The sequence below is a fragment of the Sus scrofa genome, chromosome 15 (assembly GCF_000003025.6).
Source record: "Sus scrofa isolate TJ Tabasco breed Duroc chromosome 15, Sscrofa11.1, whole genome shotgun sequence".
Taxonomy (NCBI): Eukaryota; Metazoa; Chordata; class Mammalia; order Artiodactyla; family Suidae; genus Sus; species Sus scrofa.
This window is the reverse complement of record NC_010457.5, coordinates 137,056,175-137,080,488: the sequence shown is the minus strand read 5'-3', so window position 1 is coordinate 137,080,488 and position 24,314 is coordinate 137,056,175. Positions and strand designations below refer to the sequence as shown.

At 50.7% G+C, this 24,314-nt stretch overlaps 1 protein-coding gene across 1 annotated transcript in view; it reads left to right on the top strand.

The window, feature by feature from the left end:
• COL6A3 (collagen type VI alpha 3 chain) overlaps positions 1 to 24,314 on the top strand; it is a 92,139-nt gene that overhangs the window by 23,199 nt on the left and 44,626 nt on the right. Inside the window, 7 exon segments of the mRNA XM_021075741.1 lie at positions 4,524 to 5,126; positions 9,484 to 10,068; positions 11,730 to 12,329; positions 13,897 to 14,469; positions 16,803 to 17,411; positions 19,653 to 20,258; positions 23,118 to 23,732. Coding sequence (XP_020931400.1) covers positions 4,524 to 5,126; positions 9,484 to 10,068; positions 11,730 to 12,329; positions 13,897 to 14,469; positions 16,803 to 17,411; positions 19,653 to 20,258; positions 23,118 to 23,732 — 4,191 coding nt within the window.

Sequence of the window (24,314 nt, the reverse complement as noted above, 5' to 3'; positions counted from 1 at the left end):
GAGGGAGGCTTTGGAGACAGGTGGTGGGGATGGAGGAATCTCAAGTGATGCTCACAGTGTGACCTTCCTGTGATTAGGGGGTAATAGACAGGACCACAGGCATGAGGCAGCTGGAGCCTGAGAGGCTGATGCTCAGGACAGTGATCAGGTAGACGTTAAAGTCTCTGGGGGGTGACCACGTGGTGTGTGGTGTGGACTCAGGCTACACATGGTGGATCCCTTCAGCACCCTTAGTGGCAGCAAGGAGGTGGCTAATTCTCTGAGTGGAGAGAGCGTGAACGGGCAGCCTGGCTTAGGTTGGCTCACGCAGAGGAGCCATCACAGGCAGCAAGGTCAATGCCCCACGTTTCTCCTAAGCTTTTGCAGGTGGTTATTGCTGAGAGGGTTTCAGAGACAGGGGCAGGAGAGGAGGGGACGGGTGGAAAGTCAGTCTCTTGTGAATTCACGATGGTGGATGGAGAAGAAAGAAGAAAGATTTGAGGGTTAGGGATAGGGGGAGAAGTCAGCCCATCTCAGAAGCCTCCTGGGAGGGATGGAGAGAAGGACAGAAGGGCAGGAGGAGTCCAGAGAAAGGCAGAACTTTCTGGATTGTGATCAGAATAGTGGGTGGAATAGTAGGTACATCGTATTAGATGTCAGTTAGTTTTTCATAAGAGAGGTTCAGAAAATAAGGGGTGTGGAGCGATACGCCTCGGTGTCAGGAAAAAGGCACCAGCTGTCCTGGGCGTGCCGAGTGTGGTTAAGAGAAGGGCTTCACAATGAATGGTTCCCTGTGATTTCAGCTCTGGTAGGGGTGGGAGAGCCAAAATCTGTATGAGAGAGACGTGCAGGACAGTCTGGAATATTTATTAAACCTGAAGAGTGATCCCTACGTCAAGTGACACACCTCTCCTCTACTAGTGATTTCAGGAAAAGGAGGGGGACCTTCGAAAGCACCCCAACCAAGCACCGTGGGTTCCAAGGAGATTACGAGATGGCCTCCGCGTGATCTTCTCTGTTTGCCACACTATTCTCAGCATCAATAACCCACGAATCGCTGCATTTCTGAGTATAGGGACAATAATGGATCCACGTCAAAAACCATGACGGGGATGGGGAGAAAAATAGAACGTCTTTGTTGACATTTGGACGTTCCGAAAAAAAGTGGATGAATGAGCCTTTACGTCTAACCTCAACATGAGTGGATAAACCATTAGATTATCATGAGACGCTAAATGAACCTCTCAACACAGTATGTTTCCACGCAGATGATAAAACCTTTGTTTTTACACCAAGAAAGCATCTCTGTCTTCTAGTGTCCAAGCCACTAGCAGCACCAGGGTGGACTATTAATCCATTTCTGTGGTCTTTTCCTAATTAACTTCACTCTTCAATATTCCATTGCATGCGCCACAGCAAAAGACATAAAATCATAATAATTCTCTGCTTGTATTATTAGTTTTGGAAACAGATCGTCAGAAAGGCACTACAGATATTGCTAGTAAGTCAGGACTTTCTATTTCCTGTTCACTAGGTAGGGACCATTTTATATACATACATATATAAATTATATATAAATGTTCCATATATAAATAAATATATGTATGTTAACAGTTGCCACTGTTCTAAGTGAATTCAAGTCAAGTAATATCTGAAAGTTGTGTTTCTTAAAGTCCCTTTTTACAAATGGATAGAAGATGCCACAGCTTTACTAAAGCGAAAGCTAAACGTGACCCTTACTCTGTGAGGATGGTCTTCCTTTTCTTCTCAAAATACAAATATTTCCCAAACTCGGGAAATCCACCTGCAATTTTATGTGGGCATAGGCAATGCGAATTCACTCGTTTTGAACTTTTCCTTGAAAAAAAAAGGAAGCCTCCCGTGGGCTGAGGAAGGCGTCGTGCCCACACCACTGTGCTCAGGAAAGTGGTGCCGCCCACGACGTGGAAGGACCCTCAGATTTTTTTTCCATGGTCGTGGCGACACTGCTCCCAGAAAATGCCACAGAGGGTGTGATCCGTGAGCCATCAGAGCAGGAAACCGGACAACTGCACGTTTTTAGTGTTAGCTGGAGCTGACTCCTCTCAGAGTTAACGTTGGTCACTGGCGTGCCTTGCTGCACACAAGAACCACCGTGGCTCTTGTGTCTGCCTGAGGCTGCGGCTCCCCTGGATAACACAGCATGTGCTTGTGTGTCCCCATCGCTGTGTGTCTAAAAGGACCACGTTGTTTTTGCAGTGATGACAAATTATCCAACACTTTTCTATGACCCGTGGCTGTCCAGCGTCTTCAAAGGGAAGTGATCCAGGGTGTTTGTGTATCTTATTTAGTCTGTCATGAATTGCAATCCAAAAAGTAGGTCATAAAATTCATGAGGAAGGCGCCATCCTGTGACTTAGGGGTCATTTTCCTTTTATTGACCCCAGGCTCAGAGTTAGTTTTTCTTTGCAACATCTTGGTCAGCTGAGTAAGTGGCAGATACTCCCTGGTCCCTCAGGGTCCTTGGTTTAGGCCTGGGGAGCGTTGAAGGATTTCGTGGTGTGGTTTTCAGAGCCTGGAGCTCCCGTGTTGATGTGAGCTATGTCTATGGCCTGCTGTGTAATTCACACTGCTGGCACCACACCCTCCCAGAGATCCTTCAGGAATCTTGCATTTTGGCTGAAGAGTAGCAAACTCTTAGAATTCTTAGCACAGGCTGTTACTCTCTTATAAGAGCTTATAAGATATTTCCACATGAGTAGCTTTCCTATGCAAGGAATTCCCCTGCAGAAGTGTTGTCAGGGGAGTCCCCGTTGTGGCTCAGCAGGTTAAGAACCTGACATGGTGTCCATGAGGATCTGGGTTCAAACCCTGGCCTCTTACAGTGGGTTTAGGATCTGGTGTTGCTGTGGCTGTGGCGTAGGTCTCAGCTGCAGCTCCGATTTGACTCAGCCTGGGAACTTCCATATACCCTCCCTAAAATGAAAAAAGAAAAAAAAAATTGTTGTCAGGGATTTCTTGTGTGTAAGGGGACAGAGCGTGAGCAGTCCTGATTCTAGGAATTCCAATTCCAGCCATCCCTGGCTTGGCTTACCCAAGGAGAGGGCTTAGGTAAAAGATCATTTCACTCTAGCAAACTTCTTCAATTTCGTGAGACAAGATTTGTATCCCATTTCCATCATGGAAATAAAAGCAATTTTGTGGGTCCAAGGATACTTTAATTTTCCATTTAAGACATCCGCTGTCATTCAAAATATCAGAATGAACAATCTGCCATGTAATATTATAACTAGACTCCAAATACAGCTTCCTAAAATCCAGACTATGAATACCACATAGGCTCTCATAAAATCTCTCTTCCTGTTCCTAACACACACTTAAGTTATTTAAAAATTTTTTTTTCTAGAAAAATTTCGCTTTTCCTATTGTTTAAATCAGCCCGATTTAAACGATTCAGCTGAGCCTTTGAAATATTCCGCCCAGGTTGGTAGTTTATGGGTCGCTATTCCTCGCTCAGAGCTTCTATGAAACTCCCATTCTCTGTAACGGAATGGAAGTTTCATGTTTGCCATTTTTGGGAGACAAGAGGTCTTTGGTCAGCCGTTTTTATTCCATCTATACAACCCTCAGAGCTCATTCTGATTCAGGGCCTACGGGCTCCTCATGGTCCTGCCAGGCACGCGGTCCAGGCTGTCATAAGAATAAGGTTGGATAATTATGTCATGGCTGGTTTCATATCACTCTGCTTAACATTGTTCTGCATTGTGGGATTGGATACAGAGGCAATAGCACAAATCGACAAGCAAAACATACAGCCCAGCCCCAGACCTGCACGCGAGAGTCCCACAACCCGATGTCAACGGAGACCAGAAAATCAACTCCAAACATATCAGGGTGCTTTTAGATCAAGGCTCTCAGTGTCGCTTCAGTTCTCCTTTACTTGCCCCCACAGGTGTCAGGGCTCAGCCATTTGGGGTTTTAAAGAAAAATGCAGAAACAACCATTGCTCAAGGAATCGTGTGTTTTCCGTACCAAGAGGCCGAGTCACCAAACCCGAAATCTGAGGTTCTGCTTCGTGCTGTGGATTTGGACAAAGCAAATTCTCACAATCCCTTGAGGATTACAAGAGAAATGTCCCCAAGTTAGAAATCATCTTTGGACCATTGATAATATATTCCTTTATTTTCTCCTGTAGGTAGGGCGAGGCACACTTCCTTGCCACTACCGTTCCCCCCAAATTTGGTAGAAGTTTCCAGAATATGCGCAAGATTTCTCCCAGAAAAGTGAACATGTTGTATTAAAATTTAACTCCAAAGATGGTCCGGAAGAAAACCGGATATTAAATGTCCCTCTGGGACCCCACAGTTTCTGTTAAGAAGTTGCCTCTTGTCCATGCAGAATGCAGAACTGAAAGAGAATTTCACGTTCCTTCGTCACCACGTGTTTTGTTTGTCCATAGTTCGTGTTTCTTATTAGTTTCTAAAGAAACATGTCAGAACACTGAAGGATGCATGTGGTCACCTGTTCTAACGCTTTCACATTTTTTGCATTTCTTTCTTTTAAAGCACAAGAATCTGCTGACATAATTTTCCTTATTGATGGATCAAACGAGACCGGAAGTGTCCATTTCGCAGTCATTCTCGACTTCCTTGTAAATCTCCTTGAGAGACTCTCAGTTGGAGCTCAGCAGATCCGAGTGGGGGTGGTCCAGTATAGTGATGAGCCCAGAACCATGTTCTCCCTGAACAGCTTCGCCACCAAGGCTCAGGTTCTGGATGCCGTGAAAGCCCTGGGGTTCCTTGGTGGGGAGCTGGCCAATGTCGGCCTTGCCCTTGACTTCGTGGTGGACCACCACTTCACCAGGGCAGGGGGCAGCCGAGTGGAGGAAGGGGTTCCCCAGGTGCTGGTCCTCATCAGCGCCGCGCCTTCTAGCGATAAGATCCGAGACGCGGTCTTAGCCCTGAAGCAGGCGAGCGTGTTCTCGTTTGGCCTGGGAGCCCAGGCCGCCTCCAAGGCAGAGCTGCAGCACATAGCCACCAATGACAACTTTGTGTTCACTGTCCCGGAATTCCGTAGCTTTGGGGACCTCCAGGATCAATTACTGCCCTACATTGTGGGCATAGCCCACAGGCACATTGTCTTGCAACCGCCAACCATTGTCACTCAAGGTACGTATGCTTTTCTCACCCTCTGGGTGGTAGTGGGGTGTTCTGGGGGTGGTTCTGTAGGAGGCAGGTGGGCACCTTGCAGCGTGACTCGCCTCAGGAGAACCTGTAAGTACCCACAGTCCAGTCCTTCCGAGGTGAGCTAGCCCGTGGGCATGGCGTCTGTGACGCTGCAGCGTTCCAGGAGAGCTGAGAGCTGTGAGTGTGTGGAGCATTCTCGTTAGAGCGTCAGCTGTCACGGAAGTGTGCTTCTAAGGCGGACTCGACTAGCCTGCTACTCTGAGGTCACCAACATCATCAAATGACCGACTTAGGCGGCAGTCATCCTAAAAATGGATCTCAGGGGCTCACTACAGTTCTGAGAAAATTAGGGTAACGGCATGGGCCTCGGAAGGTCAGCATGTGGGTGGAGGCTCAGGGTCAGGGGGAGCTGCCTCCCAAAGTCATTGCTGTACTGGTCTCAGGAGTGGCGCTGCTGGAGGTAAGACGTAACCAGGCTCTCACTTGTGGACTAGTTATAAAAACCTTTTTCGCCCCCTGTGCTTATTGAATTGAGGAGTAGTTTTTTTGTTTTTTTTGTTTTTTTTTTTTGTTTTTTTGTTTTTGTCTTTTTGTCTTTTTTTTTAGGGCTGTACTCACAGCATATGGAGGTTCCCAGGCTAGGGGTCCAATTGGAGGGTAGTCACTGGCCTATACCACAGCCACAGCAACACCAGATCCAAGCCGCGTCTGTGACCTAAACCACAGCTCATGGAAACGCTGGATCCTTGACCCACTAAGCAAGGCCAGGGATCAAACCCACCGCCTCATGGTTCCTAGTTGGTTTCATTTCCACTGTGCTACGATGAACCAAGTCACAAAACAAAATACAGTGAACAAATGTGGGAGGTGAGAAGAATTGTTCAAAATATACCTACGATCCCAGTGGTGCTTGATGCTGTGGCAGGTGAACACCTGGCACATCCAGTTTACTACGTTCATCGCTGGTGATGTCGTAAATTTTCTGTCAGAGATATTATGACTGATGGTATCAGGCCCAGTGCTGGGTGGGGTAAGAACTCGTGCAAAATTTACACCTGGCAAATTCTCTGGATAGTCCCAGACGCCCCTCTGATTGAAATGTGATCTGTGACGCTTTCCCTGGGCTTGCGTGCATTTGGAAACACATGGACAACTTCCCCAGGTTGTGTAAACACTGAGGAAGCACCACGGCTGCAGTCAGGAGCCTTAGGTCCTGGGTCTTATGTTAACCAGCTGTGTGATCCTGGCCAGGCCGCGCACCCTCTCTGGGCTCCAGGGTTTTGAATTTATGACAAGGGGTGAAAAGATATTTCTGTCCCAGGAAAAGTGTCAAGCGCCTTTTTATCTCTGGCAGCACAGGCCTCATTTCAGCGTTTCCTAGTGCACGAGAGCGCTCACTCCCCAGTTACACACCATCTGTAATCTTTGTGATCCTTTGTAAATAGAGTCCCCAACTATTCCTGGCTAGACAGCACGCCAGGCACCTGAGACCCTGGGCTTGTCGGCTAGACTGATGTGGCCGCTGGCTCGTGACAGCATAATAGGGAGAGAGAGCATAAAAACAACCAACCACTGAAAAACTACTCCCAGAGCGTAACCGTTGAGGACACCAGAGGGGCCTGTCATGGAAAGAAGTTGGGGGGATGGGAGCTGAAGGTACAGTGACTGGGGAGGCGGGTCTGAGAAGCCGCGGGACAGCAGCTGGTGTAAAGCCGAGGGCACAAGCCTCCAGGATCCAAGACCGGAGAGTCTGGTGCCGCCCAGAACTGGCAGGAAGAGGTGGGGCTGGAGCACCCTGGCGCCTGGAAGCTTGGAGGTGCCACCGGTTTGGGGGCGAGCATCACTGGTTTCGTGTGAGCTCGCCAGGTTTGGGGAGATGGGCAGGGGTAAGGGGGTGGGTGGGAGTGTGGGCAGAGAGACAGGCCCTGGGGACTGTGCAGGGGTGTACTGGCACCGCTGGGTAGGAAAGAGTGGCCCAGAAAGGAGCCTGAGGAGAACAGGGACATGAGGACACAGGAGCGTGAAGTGTCAGGAGCCGGGGGGAGGGCAGTGTCTGGAGGGGGAGGGGTCGCCTGGGCCCCAGCTTCGGAGAAGCTGAGTAGCTTGAAGACCACCCCCCACCCCGGCTGTGTCCCCAGGGCCCATCAGTGGCCCTGATGGGTCAGCCTCCCTGGGGGTGTGTGGTGTACACAGAGGGGCTGAGGTCCTCTGGTGGCTTCTGTTTTCTCAGGGACGCTCACACGAGGCGTGGTGGTGAGAGGTTAGAGCAGAGAGCAGAGGGTGACGGGAAGGCGAAGCCCCCAGGCAGGTTGCGGGGCACCTGGCGGGATGGCCTTCTCAGGAATGGCAGCTGCCTGGGCCATGTGAGGAGCAGAAAGGGGCAGGATGGAGCCTCCTCCGGGGCTCCTGACGTGGATTAGGGTCCAGGGGGCTGAGGGTGAGGCCGGGGAGCTGGGCTGCAGGCCAGGGGAGTGAGGGTGGGAAGGGGCGGCCAGAGTGAGGGTACAGAGACCAGGTCTCCATGTGGCTGACGGGGTGGGATGCACGTGAGCTGGGGGGAGGAGGCCAGGCTGAGGGGTGTGGGGCAGCCCCTGGAGACAGGAAGGCCAGGTACAGCCCTAGAGGCAGATGCTGGAGGGACAGGTGGTCAGAGTCCCTGAGTTACTGAGGGGAGTCACCCGAGAGTGGGCTGCAGAGGAGGACAGCGCGGAGGAAAGGCCATGGGGCTGGACGATGGAGGAGGGCTAGCTGGGGACCGTCGGAGGGCGAGGAAGTCCCCGTCACCCGGCCCAGGCTGGAGAGGGCTGCAGGGGATGGGGGGTCCGCGGATGATGGTCGACAGGGAGGTGAGGGCGGAAGCCTCGGGCTCACCCCAGCAGGGGGCTTCCCACCCAGGCCCAGCAGAGCCCAGAAGAGAGGGGAGAGGCTGGGGGGGGTGGCATCTCAGCAGGAAGAGGCAGTCTCTTACGAGAGGGGGAGGGGAGGGCGAGCCTGGGGACCAGGCACGAAAGCGGACCTGCCTTTCTCCTCCTGTATCCCTGTGCTCTTTGCACCACGATGAACGCGGGAGCCTCTGCACGTATGGTCTCAACACCATCGTCTCTGGTACAGAAGGGGCGTGGGTGTGTGAGGGTATCCGGGCGTGCTCACTGTCCCTGTGTGTGTCCACAAATCACACGTGTGGTCTGGGTACGTGTCTTTCACGTACACGTGGAGGGGAGGGGAGGGTGAAGGCAGGGTCTTGCTCTCAGGGCCTCATGGGAGAACCCGTGTGTCCGCAGGCCTCTGTGGAGTTCACTCTTTGCACCACAACTTGAGGCCAAAGCAACGGTCCTTGGATGGTTTGTATCTATGGTGCGTTAATGCGTTTTCTCCTGAAGAGGAGAGTTTGGACCCTAGCTGCCAATACAGTTAGACGTCAAGTGAGACAGGGTTACCCACCATCCTCAGACACATGCGGCACTGACACCTCCTCCTGCGCAGATACTCACTCTAGAAACTGTCCTACCTCCCCGGAACCATTTATGCCCCGAGGGTCTTGGAAGCCTTCCCAGGCGTCTGGGTCTGTGCTGTGGTCTGACGCGAGCCGTGGGTCCCGACTCAGGAGGGCCGCCTGCTTGTTGATCCAGCAGGTGGACATGAGCTCATGGTCCCTTGGAGACAGAGCTCTTAGCGAGCGTTTATGCCTTGCAATTTGTCCCCGGATTAGCGTAACCTTAGCGGTAACTTGGGGCCTTCGCCACACAGGTCTCTTGAAGAAAATGCTTCTGTGCCACTTGCTGTTGTGAGTGATTTCCTCTTTCTAAGTTTACGAGGCCAGTGCATTGGTCTTCTTTCAGCCTTGCCTGAAACAATTCAAGGTGTGGACAGTAGACCTCAAGGGAATTGGAGTATTTATCTTCTTTTTGGTTTTGCTCAGTGACAGGTGTTAATGCAATAGAGATGGTGAAACACAAGCCCCTCCGAGCAGACGCGGTTCCTTGTTTAATTGCTTGAGCTATGGCTTCATTCTGGCCTCAAAAACCCAAGCTCGAGATGGAGGGCAGAAAAGAGCTTTCTGACGTTTCCAGTGACAGTGTACTACACCGGTGTCGAGCTATAGGCTAAGCAAACGACATTGCCTTGTGCCCCTCTTTCGTAAAAAGTGCTAAGAGTGGACGGGGGTCGGGGGGCCCACAGGTGTGTGTTGTGACGCGTTTCCCCGGGGCTCCCGTAGACGTGACATTGGCCAGGCGAGTGGGAGCGCCCGTCAGGTGGCGTTAACTGTGAGGCAAGGCGTAGTGAGCATCATGCCATTGGTGAGGCCACCCTCCTGACCTTCTCACGTTGCTACCTACAGTCATCGAAGTCAACAAGAGAGACATAGTTTTCCTGGTGGATGGCTCGTCTGCCCTGGGGCCGGCCAACTTCCAAGCAATCCGTGACTTCATTGCCAAGGTCATCCAGAGGCTGGATATCGGACAGGACCTCATCCAGGTGGCCGTGGCTCAGTATGCAGACACAGTGAGGCCAGAGTTTTATTTCAACACTCACCCCAACAAGAGGGAGGTCATGGCTGCCGTGCGGAGAATGAAGCCCCTGGACGGCGCTGCCCTGTACACGGGCTCCGCCCTGGAGTTCGTTCGGAACAACATGTTCACCAGTGAGGCCGGCTACCGGGCGGCCGAGGGGGTCCCTAGGCTGCTGGTGCTGATCACAGGCGGTAAGTCCCTAGATGACGTGAGCCAGCCGGCCCAAGAGCTGAAGAGAAGCAGCATCATGGCCTTTGCCGTTGGGAACAAGGCGGCCGACCAGGCTGAGCTGGAAGAGATCGCCTTTGACCCCTCCCTCGTGTTCATTCCCACCGAGTTCCGAGCCAGTCCTCTGCAGGGCGTGCTGTCCAGCCTGCTGGCGCCTCTTAGGACCCTCTCTGGAACCACTGAAGGTAAGGTGGGGAGGGGACCAACTCCTAACAGGGTGGCCTCCAGGCAGAGCCTTTGAGGCTAAAATCTCAGTTTTTGTGTTCTGCTAAGAGATCTCTTAAATGCTGGAAACAGTAGCAACAAACAAGATTTATCTGGGTTTCTTTTTACCCCAAGGTGGGAAATGTATGACTTGAGATGTCACGTGATACAGCCAGATGTCTTAAAATGCCGTCAGCTAAGGACAGTGTGGCTACCTTCAGGACCTGGGGCTGCCTGTCTTTGAAGCTTGTGGCCCAGAAGGCTCCTTGGCAGTTCCGATCCCTCATGGGCTCCCAGTGTTCTGTCTCTACGGGGGACTCCTGTTCAGCCTCCCCTTCCCATCCCCGGGACGTAGCCTAGCATCCTTCCTGGCCTCCAGAAAGCCTTCCTTTCCTGAGCAGACAGTCCGCTTCTAAATGGCCCAGACCTGACCAGCATAGGACATTAACCCTCTCCTCTCTCGCTAAGGGGTTTCCTTCCACGGGAAAGTGTAGTTACGGGAGGAGTGTGTGCAGATAAAAAGACCCCGTGGTGGTCCAAGCCCTTCATTGGTTATGGTTCTCGGTGAACAGTTATTTTAAAAAACATGATGGCTCTGAGCTTACGACTGAATGAGGGCCATTCACCGTCCTTAACGAAGATGAATATCACAGACACAAGCTTTTCTGCCTCACGCACTTGACCACTGGCAGAATGTTCGATGCATGACCTGTGGTGCATGGATGCATGCCTTCTCCTCAGGTTCTCTGATCTCCTCAAAGCCTCTCTCTCTCACTGATTTCCCTAAAACTTCCAATCCACACTTGCATAACCAACTTCAAGTTGATAAAATTAGCCGTTGGGTTTAAATTTCAGTGAAACATCAGAGCTGGGAAAGAATGTGGGTTTGTTTAGAGGCATGTGTTGGAGAAAACCCTCTGATCTGAGAATGATGCTTTTGCTCCTTCCTGAGTCTGACCTCAACCAAGCAGACCAAAGGGTCTCTTTGCATTTTAAGGTGTTTCCAGGATCATGTGAGCTCACTCAGCATGCGTCCCCATGGGCACTGTGCGGGTCACTGCCTGGCAATGCCATGCCCCCTGATAGAAGAGTCTTCGTAGGGAATGACAAATGGGCCGCCCTAGGAATGTTTCAGGATGAGAACAGCCTGACTTGGGTGCTATTTCTTAGCCTCAGGAAACTCATGTTCTCAGTTAATTTCTCATCTATCTGTAAGTGGAATCTCTCTGTCAATGCGTAGAGGGCATCTCCGAACCCAGTCTGGCCCATGTAGACCCGGCTGTGACCCTGGTCACAATGCAGAAGGGCACAGCACCCTTGTAAAATGCATTTCCAGGGAGAGATGCTCTGTGTCGAGGATTCTGATCATTTGTGTCGGTTGCAAGCCTTCTAGCTTTGGCACTGTACTTCTCTGTGAGCCACCTAGGTTTCATAAACTCGGCTACGAATATGCCTCACACACACCGGCCCCCAAGGGAGGAAAATATGCAGCCTTTGGCCATATTTTGCAAGATGGATGTGCTTTGCCCCCTGATTTTCTCTGTGTTCTCCATGTTGGCATGTGTGCCCGGGCTGTAGGCACACATGATAAGACCCTCCGGGGCTGTGTACGTCTCACTTTGTCTCCTGTGCTCCACTGCAGTTCACGCAAACAAGAGGGATATCATCTTTCTTTTGGATGGATCTGTCAACGTTGGAAGGACCCGTTTCCCTTACGTGCGGGACTTTGTAATGAACTTAGTTAACAGCCTTGATGTTGGAGGTGACAATATCCGTGTCGGTTTAGTGCAATTTAGTGATACTCCGGTCACGGAGTTCTCCCTAAACACATACCAGACCAAGTCAGACCTGCTGGCTCACGTGAGGCAGCTGCAGCTGAAGGGGGGCTCGGGCCTGAACACGGGTGCGGCCCTAAGCTATGTCCACGCCAACCACTTCACCGAAGCTGGCGGCAGCAGGATCCAGGAACAAGTGCCGCAGCTTCTGCTCCTGCTCACGGCCGGGCCGTCCGAGGACTCCTATTTGCAAGCGGCCAACGCCCTGGCACGCTCGGGCATCCTGACTTTTTGTGTGGGAGCTAGCCAGGCCAATAAAGCAGAGCTTGAGCAGATTGCTTTTAACCCGAGCCTGGTGTATCTCATGGACGATTTCAGCTCCCTGCCCGCTCTGCCTCAGCAGCTGATTCAGCCCCTAACCACATATGTTAGTGGCGGAGTGGAGGAAGTGCCACTCGCCCAGCCAGGTAAAGCTCTCCCCCTGCTTGGGGCCCCCTCTCCCCCACACCTCTCTGGTGAGCAGGTGGCCCCATCTCAACTCCAGAGCGGGATGACAGTGGGAGAAAGACGATGGGCTCCCTTTGGTTGAAGTATTTTGAATGGGGGCTTGGGACGCAGTGCCGCAAGCTTAGACTCTCTGTCTGAAGGGTCTTCGTGAGTGAAAGAAAGTCTAGAAAATCCATCTTCTGTTCTTCTCATGGTACTCCACCCTCGCTTCAGGAGTTTCACTTGTTTACATTTTTGCCTTCCTGCTTGTGAAGATTCTGGAGTGCCAATCCAGATGGAAATGGGAGAAAGAGAGAGGGAGCAAGATGGATTCCCTTTCAGACATGAGTCTGCCCTGGGATCACTAAACATGCAAATGGCTTTCTTTCTTTTGTCTTTCTACAGCCACACCTTCAACATATGGAAATTCCCAGGCTAGGGCTTGAATCGGAGCTGCAGCTGCCGGCCTGTACCACAGCTGTAGCCGCCCCAGATCCAAGCTGAATCTGTGACCTATGCCGCAGCTTGCAGCAATGCCAGATCCTCAACCCACTGAGGGAGGCCAGGGATTGAATCCGCATCCTCACAGAGACTATGTCAAGTTCTTAACCCACTAAGCCACAGTGGGAACTCCTGGAGGTGATTTTCTTGATAAGAGTTTTTTATGTTCCAAATCTGCTGTATCCAGAAAGCTGCTTGTCTCAAACCAACAAAGGCTGTATCTTTAGGTCACGGTAAAATGGTTTCCAAAGGAAATCTGGGTGAGGATGACGGTGATTATAAATGAGCAAGGCTGTGAGCTGTGGGCCCATTAGATCTGCCAGCTTGCTGACCTCACACAGATGGGTAGCAAGACTCACCCAATCGAAAGCTAATCAAAACAGTTCTAAGAACTGTTTGAACTGAAAATAGTGTTCAGGTAACATGTCGTAGCCCCCTATGGGCTCTTCTCCAGTTTTCTGTCGTCTGATCACAGCAAGTTGGAAATCACGGACAGAAAACCTGGCCCCCAGAGTGATAATGGATGCTATTTTTGGTTCTAATCTATAACCTCAAATTTAACGTACAGAGAATCCAATTAAAGCATCTGTGACACATACCCACATGTCAGCTTAGTTAGACTTGGGTGGATAATCCATGTCAGCCTTTGTCACTAGAGAGATCAGTTTTTAAGCAAAAGGACAATAGGTCCATATTTGCAATAGTTCTGTTTTTTAACAAATTGAAAACACTGTTTGTCTAGCATGATTGCGACCAGATGCAGGAACAGAGCCCTCTGGGCTTTTTTTGGCTGGCTTTGTTGCAGATGTTTGATGCTTGGTTGGGCAGGCCAGTCTGGTTGCTCTGGTCCCGTGCAAAGACACACTGCTTTGAAAGGGGGCATTTGAGTGACAGCAGTGCGGGTTTCCTCCTCCCTCGCTGGTATTGTGATCATCAGATGAATTTTACGAACTCCTGTTACCAAAAGCTGGTGGCGCTGGGCTGAGGTCAGTCTGGTGCCTGCTGTGTTCCCTCCCCTCACTGTGTCCTAACCCACTTTCGTTGTAGAGAGCAAGCGGGACATTCTGTTCCTCTTTGATGGCTCAGGCAATCTCCTGGGCCAGTTCTCCGCTGTCCGAGACTTTCTCTACAAGGTCATTGATGAGCTGGACGTGAAGCCCGATGGTACCCGGATTGCAGTGGCTCAGTACAGCGACAATGTTAGGATTGAGTCCAGTTTTGCTGAGCATCAGACTAAGCCCGAGATCCTGAATCTTGTGAAGAGGATGAAGCTCAAGACAGGCAAAGCCCTCAACCTGGGCTACGCCCTGGACTTTGCGCAGAGGTACATCTTTGTGAAGTCCAATGGAAGCCGCATCGAGGACGGCGTGCTTCAGATCCTGGTGCTGCTGGTGGCGGGAAGGTCGTCAGACAGTGTGGACCGGCCAGCCCTCAACCTGAAACAGAGCGGGGTGGTGCCTTTCATCCTCCAGGCCAAGAACGCCGACCCTGGGGAGTTGGAGCTGATCGTGCCATCCCCCGCCTTTATTCTGGCTGCAGAGTCACTTCCCAAGATCGGCGACCTTCAGCCACACATCGTGAACCTCTTAAAATCAGTGCAAAATGGGGCACCTACACCAGGTAAGGCACAGAACTTCTGGTTGCTTCTGTAGCCCAGTTCTTGAATGCATGCGTTGAGGATAGGCCGCTGGGTCCAGGTCCTGAGACAGAATCCCTCCTTGGTTTCCAAGAAAGACAAGTGGTTTCTTTAGGAACAATGGAATATGATTTTTCTTTCCCCAGGTTGACTCTCTATCTTTTCTCTAGGGTGAAACAGGAGAATTGTGGTGATTATTTTTAAGGACATTAGAATGTTTCATAGTAAGATACATTATATGCCACTGGAGAGTCTCCTACTAAGGGAAGTAAGTCAGAAAGAGAAAGACAAGTACCATATGATACAATGTATATGTGGAATCTAAAATACAGCACAGATGAATCTATCTTCAGAACAGAAAAAGACTCACAGACATGGAGAACAGACTTGTGGTTGCCAAGGGGATGGACGGGGATTTGGGGTTAGTAGATGCAAACTATTGCATTTAGAATGGATAAGCAATGGGGTCCTGCTGCACAGCACAGGGAGCTATGTCTCATCACTTATTACAGAAGACAATATGGGAAAAAGAGTGTATACATATGTATGACTGGGCCACTTTGCTGTACAGCAGAAATAGACAGAACATTGTAAATCAACTCTAATGCAATTTGTTTAAAAAGAAAAAAAGGTACATTATAAAGATTTAGACATATCAGTGGTGAAAAATCCTTTTTTAAAGAAAAACAACTATTTTTACTATACACCTAATCAAAACCATATAACATGGTTACCTGAGAGATACAATGCTCTTCCTCTTCATATTTCCCCAATATCTTATTTTAAATGGGTCTCGATGTGTTATATTTCATTTGCTACATTCGTTAAAAACACAAAGCATAAATTGAGGCAGGCACATTGCCATTATAAACAACGCATGAAAATTTTCAGGTGCTAATCTTCATTACCACGACTTCGGGTCTAACCACTTTCCATTTGGTGATAAAAATGCAGTGTAAAAGAGTAATTAATTTCACATATAATCCCTTTGATTAAAACATGGAGTTTCTCCATTGACTGTCGGGCTCACTGGCTGTTGGTTTGGGGTTGTGAACTGGATGTGTCTGCATTACATCCCTCCCACTGATGCCCTGTGGCCTGCAGAAAACCATTTAAAACCTTCTGTGTTTAAAACAAGGATGGTGGGAGTGCCTATTGTGGCGCAGTGGAAACCAATCTGACTAAGAACCATGAGGTTGCAGGTTCGATCCCTGGCCTTGCTCAGTGGGTTAAGGATCCGGCATTGCTGTGAGCTGTGGTGTAGGCCGGCAGCTGTAGCTCTGATTCAGCCCCTAGCCTGTGAACCTCCATATGCCACGGGTGAGGCCCTAAAAAGACAAAAAGACAGAAATAAAAAATAGAATAAGGATGGTCACGCAGACTCCACTAGCCTATATTTTTCCCCCGCTGCCAATGTGTCTTTTCGAGTACAACTTCGAAAGTTAGCAATACTTCAAATGCTGAGATGTCCTAAGATAAAAGGACTACCTCTGTGTATCGGGGCATAAATTTCCTATTGCTGCCTCAACAAATGACGACAAATGAAATGGTTTAAAATGAAATGGAGGAGTTCCCATTGTGGCTTGGCAGAAAACGAATCTGATTAGCATCCATGAGGACATAGGTTTGATCTCCTGCCTCGCTCAGTGGGTTAAGGATCTGGCATTGCCGTGAGCTCTGGTGTAGGTCCCGGACACGACTCAGATCCTGTGTTGCTTCGGCTGTGGTGTAGGCTGGCGGCTACAGCTCTGATTCCACCCCTAGCCTGGGAACCTCCATATGCCTCGGATGTGGCCCTAAAAAGACAAAAATAAATAAATAAATAAATAAATAAATAAATAAAGACAGAGAGGGATAAGAAATGGATATCTTATGTTTTAGAGGTCAGAAATCAGACCCCAAATCGGTTTTTCTGGGCTAAAATCAGGGCATCGACAGGCTTGCCTTCCTTCTGCACGTCCTAGCAGATAACCCAACTCCTGGTCTTTCCCAGTTTCCTTGGCTTGTGGCCCCGTCCTCCAGCATCTGTCCTGCTCTCTGGCCTCTGTTCCGTCCTTACAGCTTCTCCCTCTGATTCCAGTCCTCTTGTCTCCCTTTTATAGGGAGCCGTGATTGACATTACCAGATGCACCAGGAAATTCAGGATGATCTTCCCAGCCCCTAGTCCTTCCTTTAATCACACCTGCAAATCCTCTTCCACATAAATTCCAGAGATGATGAGCTGGGTGTCTTTGGGGCTGTTACTGAGCCACCACAATTGGTGTGGAATTGTCCCTCTTCGGCCCCGTGTGAGTCACAGATGCTGTCTTCCTTCTAGTTTCAGGTGAAAAGGACGTGGTGTTTCTGATTGACGGTTCCGAGGGCGTCAGGAGTGGCTTCCCTCTGTTGAAAGAGTTTGTCCAGAGAGTGGTGGAGAGCCTGGACGTGGGCCCGGACCGGGTGCGGGTGGCCGTGGTGCAGTACAGCGACAGGACCAGGCCTGAGTTCTACCTGAATTCGTACATGGACCAGCAGAGCGTTGTCAATGCCGTACGCCAGCTGACCCTTCTGGGGGGGCCGATCCCCAACACCGGGGCCGCCCTGGATTTTGTCCTGAGGGACATCCTGACTGAGTCTGCTGGAAGCCGGATAGCAGAGGGCATCCCCCAGCTCCTGATCGTCCTCACGGCCGACAGGTCTGGGGATGACGTGAGGGGCCCCTCGGTGGTCCTGAAGAGGGGAGGGGCCGTGCCCATTGGCATTGGCATTGGGAATGCCGACATCACCGAGATGCAAACCATCTCCTTCATCCCAGACTTCGCCGTGGCCATTCCCACCTTCCGGCAGCTAGGGACTGTCCAGCAGGTCATCTCTGAGAGAGTGACCCGGCTCGACCGCGAGGAGCTGCGCCGGCTGCAGGCATCTGTGGTCCCTCTGACAAGCCCAGGTAAGGAGCGGATTCTCTGGCTCTTTGTTCCTTGAGTGATCTGGGGCTCCTTGTTTGGAATGTGGGTTACAAAGCGTTCCCAGTTTTGTTTCCTTAGCCATATGGGGTGTAAACCGGAGTTACATGAAGAATTAGGAACCACGTGGCTTTGGTGGTGGCCAGAAATGGCTTGGGGAGATGCTAAGATTCATGTTTTGGGCCAAATGAAAGTCTCAGAGAGGGGTGTATGCTTGGCTTGTGGTTTGGACCCGTTGCTCTGCATAAAGGCTTCTGCGTAGATAATGGAAGAGAGGGGCCATCTAACTGACAAGTCCAGTTCAATGCCAGTTCCAGGCCACCCCTGGCTGGTCCAGCAGGCAGCCTCCTGTGATCAGAGAGGGAGTTTGACCACAGGCATAGCCTTTGAACTATCGATATTTCCAGAGCCAACGTGCGAAGACTGCTTTTGAATTTGCTGGATGCAGAGAAGCTTCTTAGCTGGCAGGATGGCTGTCTGCCTCTCATGACCTTGACTTATTCTATTTCCTTCTTCCTGTTCTCCTTTCCTAGGCCTGATATGATGGTCTAAGAAACAGGAGAACTTTTGTTGCTCAGAAGGAAGGGAGGCCAGATATTTCCACTCCTCCGAAAATGCCCACCGAGGGCCTGCCCTGCCTGGGTACTTGGGTGGGAAGGGCGACAGTGGAGAACAGGCACAGGCACAGGCATCTTCTTTCCCAGGTGATCCACCTTCTGCAGAACATCTGCCTCTGCATCAAGACATGGGGAGGAGAAAACAGGGAAGATGGAGGAGGCAGGGGCTGGGGAGGGAAGCGTAAAAGCAGGTGAGAGGAAAGTCAGATGCAGACACAGGCCCTTGACATGAGTCAGGGAAGGAAGGGCACTGGCATTGTGCATTGGGGTGGGTTCAGCTTCCCCTCCCTGGTGTCCAGGCAGAGTGCATGTGGCACCCCCGTGAGCCTTCCCTGGAATGTTCCAAAGGGCTCACGATCAATAAATTGAGAACACAGTGGGGCAAAGGAAGGGCAGGGCTTTTGTTTTGTTTTGTTTTTTCATTTTGGTTTTGTTGTGGGCTAATTGACGTGTTTCTGTATTCCCACTACAATCAGGGGACACAGCAGTTCCAAAACTTGCTTGGCTGCAGGCATCATTTTTATGATGCGTGCCGAAGGCCTGGCCCTCCCAGTATTTGGAAACGCTGTCCTCGTGTGTCTGCAGCGTCTTTATTTTATACACAAGCCCATGTTTCTACAACAGCGTGACTCCCTGTGCGTCGACTGTCCTGCTCCTCAGAAGGGCTGTTTTCTGCCTTCTCTTTAGCCTGCTTCTTCCACATCTCTCCTTCCTCTGCGTACCCTGAGCCAGTGATCTTTTGATTTTAAATTTTACTGAAGTGTATTTACAGTGTGTTTAACTTCCGCTGTGCAGCAAAGGGACTCAGTGATACACACATAGATATACTATTTTTCATATTCTTTTCCATGATGGTTTATCATGGGATACCGAGGAGAGTTCCCTGTGCAGTACAGTAGGACCTTGTGTTTGTCCATTCTATCTATACAAGTTTGCACCTGCTAATCCCTGACTCCCAGTCTTTCCCTCCGCCACCCCGCCTCCCCCTTTAGCTGATGACCTTGGTTCCTGTTTCCCTGAGAAAATTTAAGTAAATTGGAAAAGAACTTCCGGAAGCCTGGCCCCGTCTGTCCCAGGATCAGGGCCCATCTCTCATTTCCCTCCTGGTACTGGGATGAACTGACTGCTTTTCTCTCTTCCTCCCTACTCAAGGGTGTCGGCTGAAACTCTTCTCTCTCCCACATCACCCAGTGTACCAGATGATTCCTCTGCTGGAACAAACACAGTACCTTTTCTTCTCTCTTGAAAACGCCCCTGTGAAGCCTAGCTCCCCCCTCCCGGGGCATCTCCATCTCTTTTAAAAGCATGGTCTTTACCGTCTACATCCTCCCGGAACCCACCCTAACCCGCTGTTCCCTCTCCTGGCTCCACTGGAAGTGTCCAGTTTCTTGTTCCCACGGTTACTCCCCCTTACCCTTTGCTGGTTCCTCTTCTCTCTGACCTGGAATCCCTGACCCCCCAGGACCCTCTCCTGGGACTGATGTTTTAATTCCACTCGTCCCAGTCACGTGTCAGGTGCTGATTCTGTGACAGATCCGGAGGCGGTTCTTCAATGTGAAGAACTGGGGGCCAGTGACAGTGAGGCTCACGAGCACGTCTGATTCACAGGTGTCAGCGGCAAGCGGGATGTGGTCTTTCTCATCGATGGGTCCCAGACGGCTGGCCCTGAGTTCCAGTACATCCGCACCCTCATCGAGAGGCTGGTGGACTCCCTGGATGTGGGCTTCGACACGAGCCGGGTGGCGGTCATCCAGTTCAGCGAGGACCCCCGGGTGGAGTTCCTGCTGAACGCCCACTCCAGCAAGGACGAGGTGCAGAACGCGGTGAGGCGGCTGCGGCCCAAAGGCGGGAGGCGGATCAACATCGGGGGCGCCCTGGAGTACGTGTCCAAGAACATCTTCAAGAGGCCGCTGGGGAGCCGGATTGAAGAGGGCGTCCCCCAGTTCCTGATCCTCATTTCTTCGGGGAAGTCGGACGACGAGGTAGACGACTCGGCGGCAGAGCTCAAGCAGTTCGGGGTGGCGCCGCTGACGATCGCCAGGAACGCGGACCCGGAGGAGCTGGTTAAAATCTCCCTGAGCCCCGAGTACGTGTTCTCGGTGAGCACCTTCCGGGAGCTGCCCAGCCTGGAGCAGAAACTGCTGACACCCATCACCACCCTGACCGCAGAGCAGATACAGCAGCTGCTGGCCAGCACCAGCTATCCGCCTCCAGGTGAGATGGGATGTTGCCTGTTGTTCTCAAAAATACAAAAAACAATAGATCCGAAGGCTCTGGTACTCAACAGCAAAATGAAACTAAATGTACCCCATCTGCTTTATCCAGTCCTCTGCCCATGGACATGTAGGCTGCTCCCATGTCTTGGCTGTTGTAAATAGTGCTGTGCATGAATATAGGGTGCACGTATTTTCCTAAATTATGGTTTTCTCTGGATATATGCTCAGGAGAGGGGTTGCTGGGTCACATGGTAGTTCTATTTTTAGTATTTTAAGGAACCTCCATAGAAGATGTGGTCCATATATATACAATGGAATAGTGTATTAACTCGGTCATAGAAAAGAATGAAATTATACCACTTGCAGAGTTCCCATTGCAGCTCAGTGGGTTAAGGACCTGACATAGTGTCCATGAGGATGTGGGTTCAATCGCTGGCTGTACTCGGTGGGGCAAGGATCTGGCATTGCTGCAAGTTGTGGTGTTGGCCAAAGGTGCAGCTTGGATCTGGCGTTGCTGTGGCTGTGGTGTAGCCTGGCAGCTACAGTTCCAATTCGACCCCTAGTCCAGGAACTTCTAGATGCCACAGAGGTAGACGTAAAAAGAACAGCAACAACAAAAAGAAATAATACCAGAGTTCCCGCTGTGGTGCAGCAGAAACGAATCCCACTAGGAACTATGAGGTTGCGGGTTCGATCCCTGGCCTTGCTCAGTGGGTTAAGGATCTGGCATTGCCATGAGCTGTGGTATAGGTCACAGCTGTGGCTTGGATCCTACATTGCTGTGGCTGTGGAGTAGGCCAGCAGCTGCAGCTCCATTCCCACTCCTAGCCTGGGAACTTCCATATGCTGTGGGTGTGGCCCTAAAAAGCAAAAAGAAAAAGAAAGAAAAAGAAATAGTACCATTTGCAATTACATGGATAGACCTAGAGATTATTACACTAAGTGAAGTAAGTCAGAGAAAGACAAATATCATATGAGATCACTAATATGTGGAATCTAAGAAAATGATACAAAAGAACTTAATTGCAAAGCAGAAACAGACTCACTGAAATCGAAAACAAACTATGGTTATCAAAGGGGAAAGGTGAGGGGGGAGGAATAAATGCGGAGTTTGGGATTAACGTACACACTATGGGTATGTGTACTCTAAAACAGAGTATCAACAAGGCCCCGCTGTGTGGCACAGGGAACTGTACTCAGTATTAACGGAGTAATAACGGATATGGGACAGAATCTGACAAAGAGGAGCTATGTATGTACATGTGTAGCTGAATGACACTGCTGGACACCTGAGACTAACCCAGCACTGTAAATCAACCTCACCCTACTACCGAATAAAAATGACGTTAAATTGGAAAAAAAGAAAGAAAAGAAAGGGAGGCCTGTGAATGAACCTGTCGGTCTGCAGCACGCAGGGCGGATGGAGACACAAGACCATGAACCTCAGGGCATCTGAGTGAGAGGGGTCGGGAACGGCTGGTGGTAGGATTTGAACTCATCACAGGTGACCCTGTGGCAGGCTTGAGGAAATGGACTTTGCCCGGGTCGGAGGTTGTCAGGAAGTGGGCGAGGTTCTGTGATTGAGTGTCTTAGGGCATCGCACCCCTAAAGCTGTGATTGGTAAGGAAGCAGTGGTCGCTCCCATGATCCAGGGTAGGGGGTGTTGATTTTGTTTGCCTTCTTTTCGTCAGTGTTCAGGTGTGATTACAGCGTGGTTCTCTCTGATGTGGGTGTTCTGGTCCATCTTTTGTGTTCTGCTGGAGAGCCCAAGGCCTGGCTGCATCAGCTGGGCCAGCTTTTCTCTTTCTCAGCGTAAGTGCTTTAGTCCCATGACTTGCTCAGCTTTTGTAGCCAGGGATTTATGAGGCAAAGGGGTGCATCTGTTGAGCAGCCACACATGAGCTGTTTCAATAAGGAGCACCCAAGAAGTCCCTAGAATTCTAATTAACAGGAAGCCACGGTTATCGTTCCCAGGACTCTTGATGAATTTTGTAGTTAGAAATGGATTCCTGCAAAGAAAAGAGGGGAATAACAGTGAAAATAAAACTCTGTATAAATGCTAGGGAAACGTGGGGGAAAGGACTGTGAGTCGGACACCCAGGGCGATGTCCTGGCATCTTGGGAGGAGGCTGGGGGTTTCCCGGCGGCCACCAGCTTGGTAGTGGCCTTGGACGAGGAGAGGACCTTTGTCCCAAGCTGTCTTTCTTTCCTTGCACAACGAAGATGCCGGGCTGGGTGATCTCAGTCCCTCCTGGTAGTAACAGTCCGTGCTTCACTGATCACGCTAATCCAGGGTTCATTTCTAAGTACTGCTTACACTTTTGAAATTAGTTGTAACCCAGACCACAAAGCCAAAACTAAACTCACAAAGGGAAAGTCTTGGGGAACTATTTCAAGAGGCAGAAATTGTCTTGGTACAAAAAGGCCCAACTGGTGATGATTGATTGAAAAAGCCCAAGTGTTAAAGACATGCCCATTGGTGTATACTTTCCACATTAATTAATATCATGGCACAACATAACACAACCATCAGAAAGAAACTGGGGGAGTCCCCATTGTGGCTCAGCGGAAACGGATCGGACTAGCTTCCATGAGGATGCAGGTTCCGTCCCTGGCCTCACTCAGTGGGCTAAGGATCCAGGGTTGCCCTGAGCTGTGGTGTAGTTTGCAGATGAGGCTCGGATTGGCTGTGGTGTAGGCCAGTGGCTGCAGCTCCAATTCAACCCCTATCCGGGGAACCTCTATATGCCTTGGGTGAGGCCCTAAATAGGCGAAAGAGAGAAAGAAGAAGGAAAGAAAGAAACCAGGCGTGCGCCAGTCTTGCACTGAGTTGCTCTTTTGCCCCTTCCGCCCGCAGCTGTGGAGAGTGACGCCGCAGACATCGTCTTCCTGATCGACAGCTCTGACGGCGTGAAGCCCGACGGCATCGCGCACATCCGGGACTTTGTGATCCGGATTGTGCGTAGACTCAACATCGGCCCCAATAAAGTGAGAGTTGGAGTCGTGCAGTTCAGCAATGACGTCTTCCCCGAATTCTACCTGAAGACCTATAGGTCCCAGGCCAGCGTGCTTGACGCCATACGTCGCCTGAGGTTCAAAGGGGGGTCCCCGCTGAACACCGGCAAAGCCCTGGAATTCGTGGCTAGGAATTTCTTCGTCAAGTCTGCTGGGAGCCGCATCGAGGACGGGGTCCCCCAACACCTGGTTCTGTTTCTGGGTGGAAAATCCCAGGACGATGTGTCCAGGTATTCCCAGGTGATGGGGTCCTCGGGGATTGTGAGATTGGGGGTCGGAGACCGAAACATCGACAGAACCGAGCTGCAGACCATCACCAATGACCCCAGGCTGGTCTTCACCGTGCGGGAGTTCAGAGAGCTCCCCAACATAGAAGAGAGGGTCATGAACTCCTTTGGACCTTCCGGGGTCACCCCTGCACCCCCAGGAGTGGACATTCTCCCCCCCTCACGGCCAGGTATGAGCTCTGGCACCACAGAGCATGATACCATTTGTTTTAATTGAAAAAAAGCAATTAGCGTTCAGCTTGATAATTTTTTCTCGGGGTTGTGACTGCAGATACCACTAGCAATAATGACATATGGGAAAAGTAATTTGGTTGAAATTGGGAAACACAACTTAGAAATCACACTCTCGTTGATTCCTCCATGACTTCCATGAGGCAGATTGTAGCCCCATTCAACGGTTCTATAAAAGTGCATGGATGGTCAACCACAGACTCCTTGGCTCTCAGGACAAAATGGCAGCATTGAGGTTGTTCGATCTGTGCTCCCCGAAACACGATTGGAAGTCAGCCTGCGTCCAGAGGTGGGGTGCCCCCAGGGTTCAGCTAACTCTCCCTCCCTCGGACTGGTGTAGTCAGGAAGCACCTCCAAGGGGGAATTAGATCCGTCCACATAGAGCTTTGACCACCCAGCTCTGACCTTTGGGGCTGCCAAGAGCAAACTCAATGTTCCTCCAACCCATGTCTTTCTCAGCTCCTCCCCCGGGTGATGGCCACTCAGACACCTGGAGCAAAGGGTTAGGGCTGGTTTTCCAT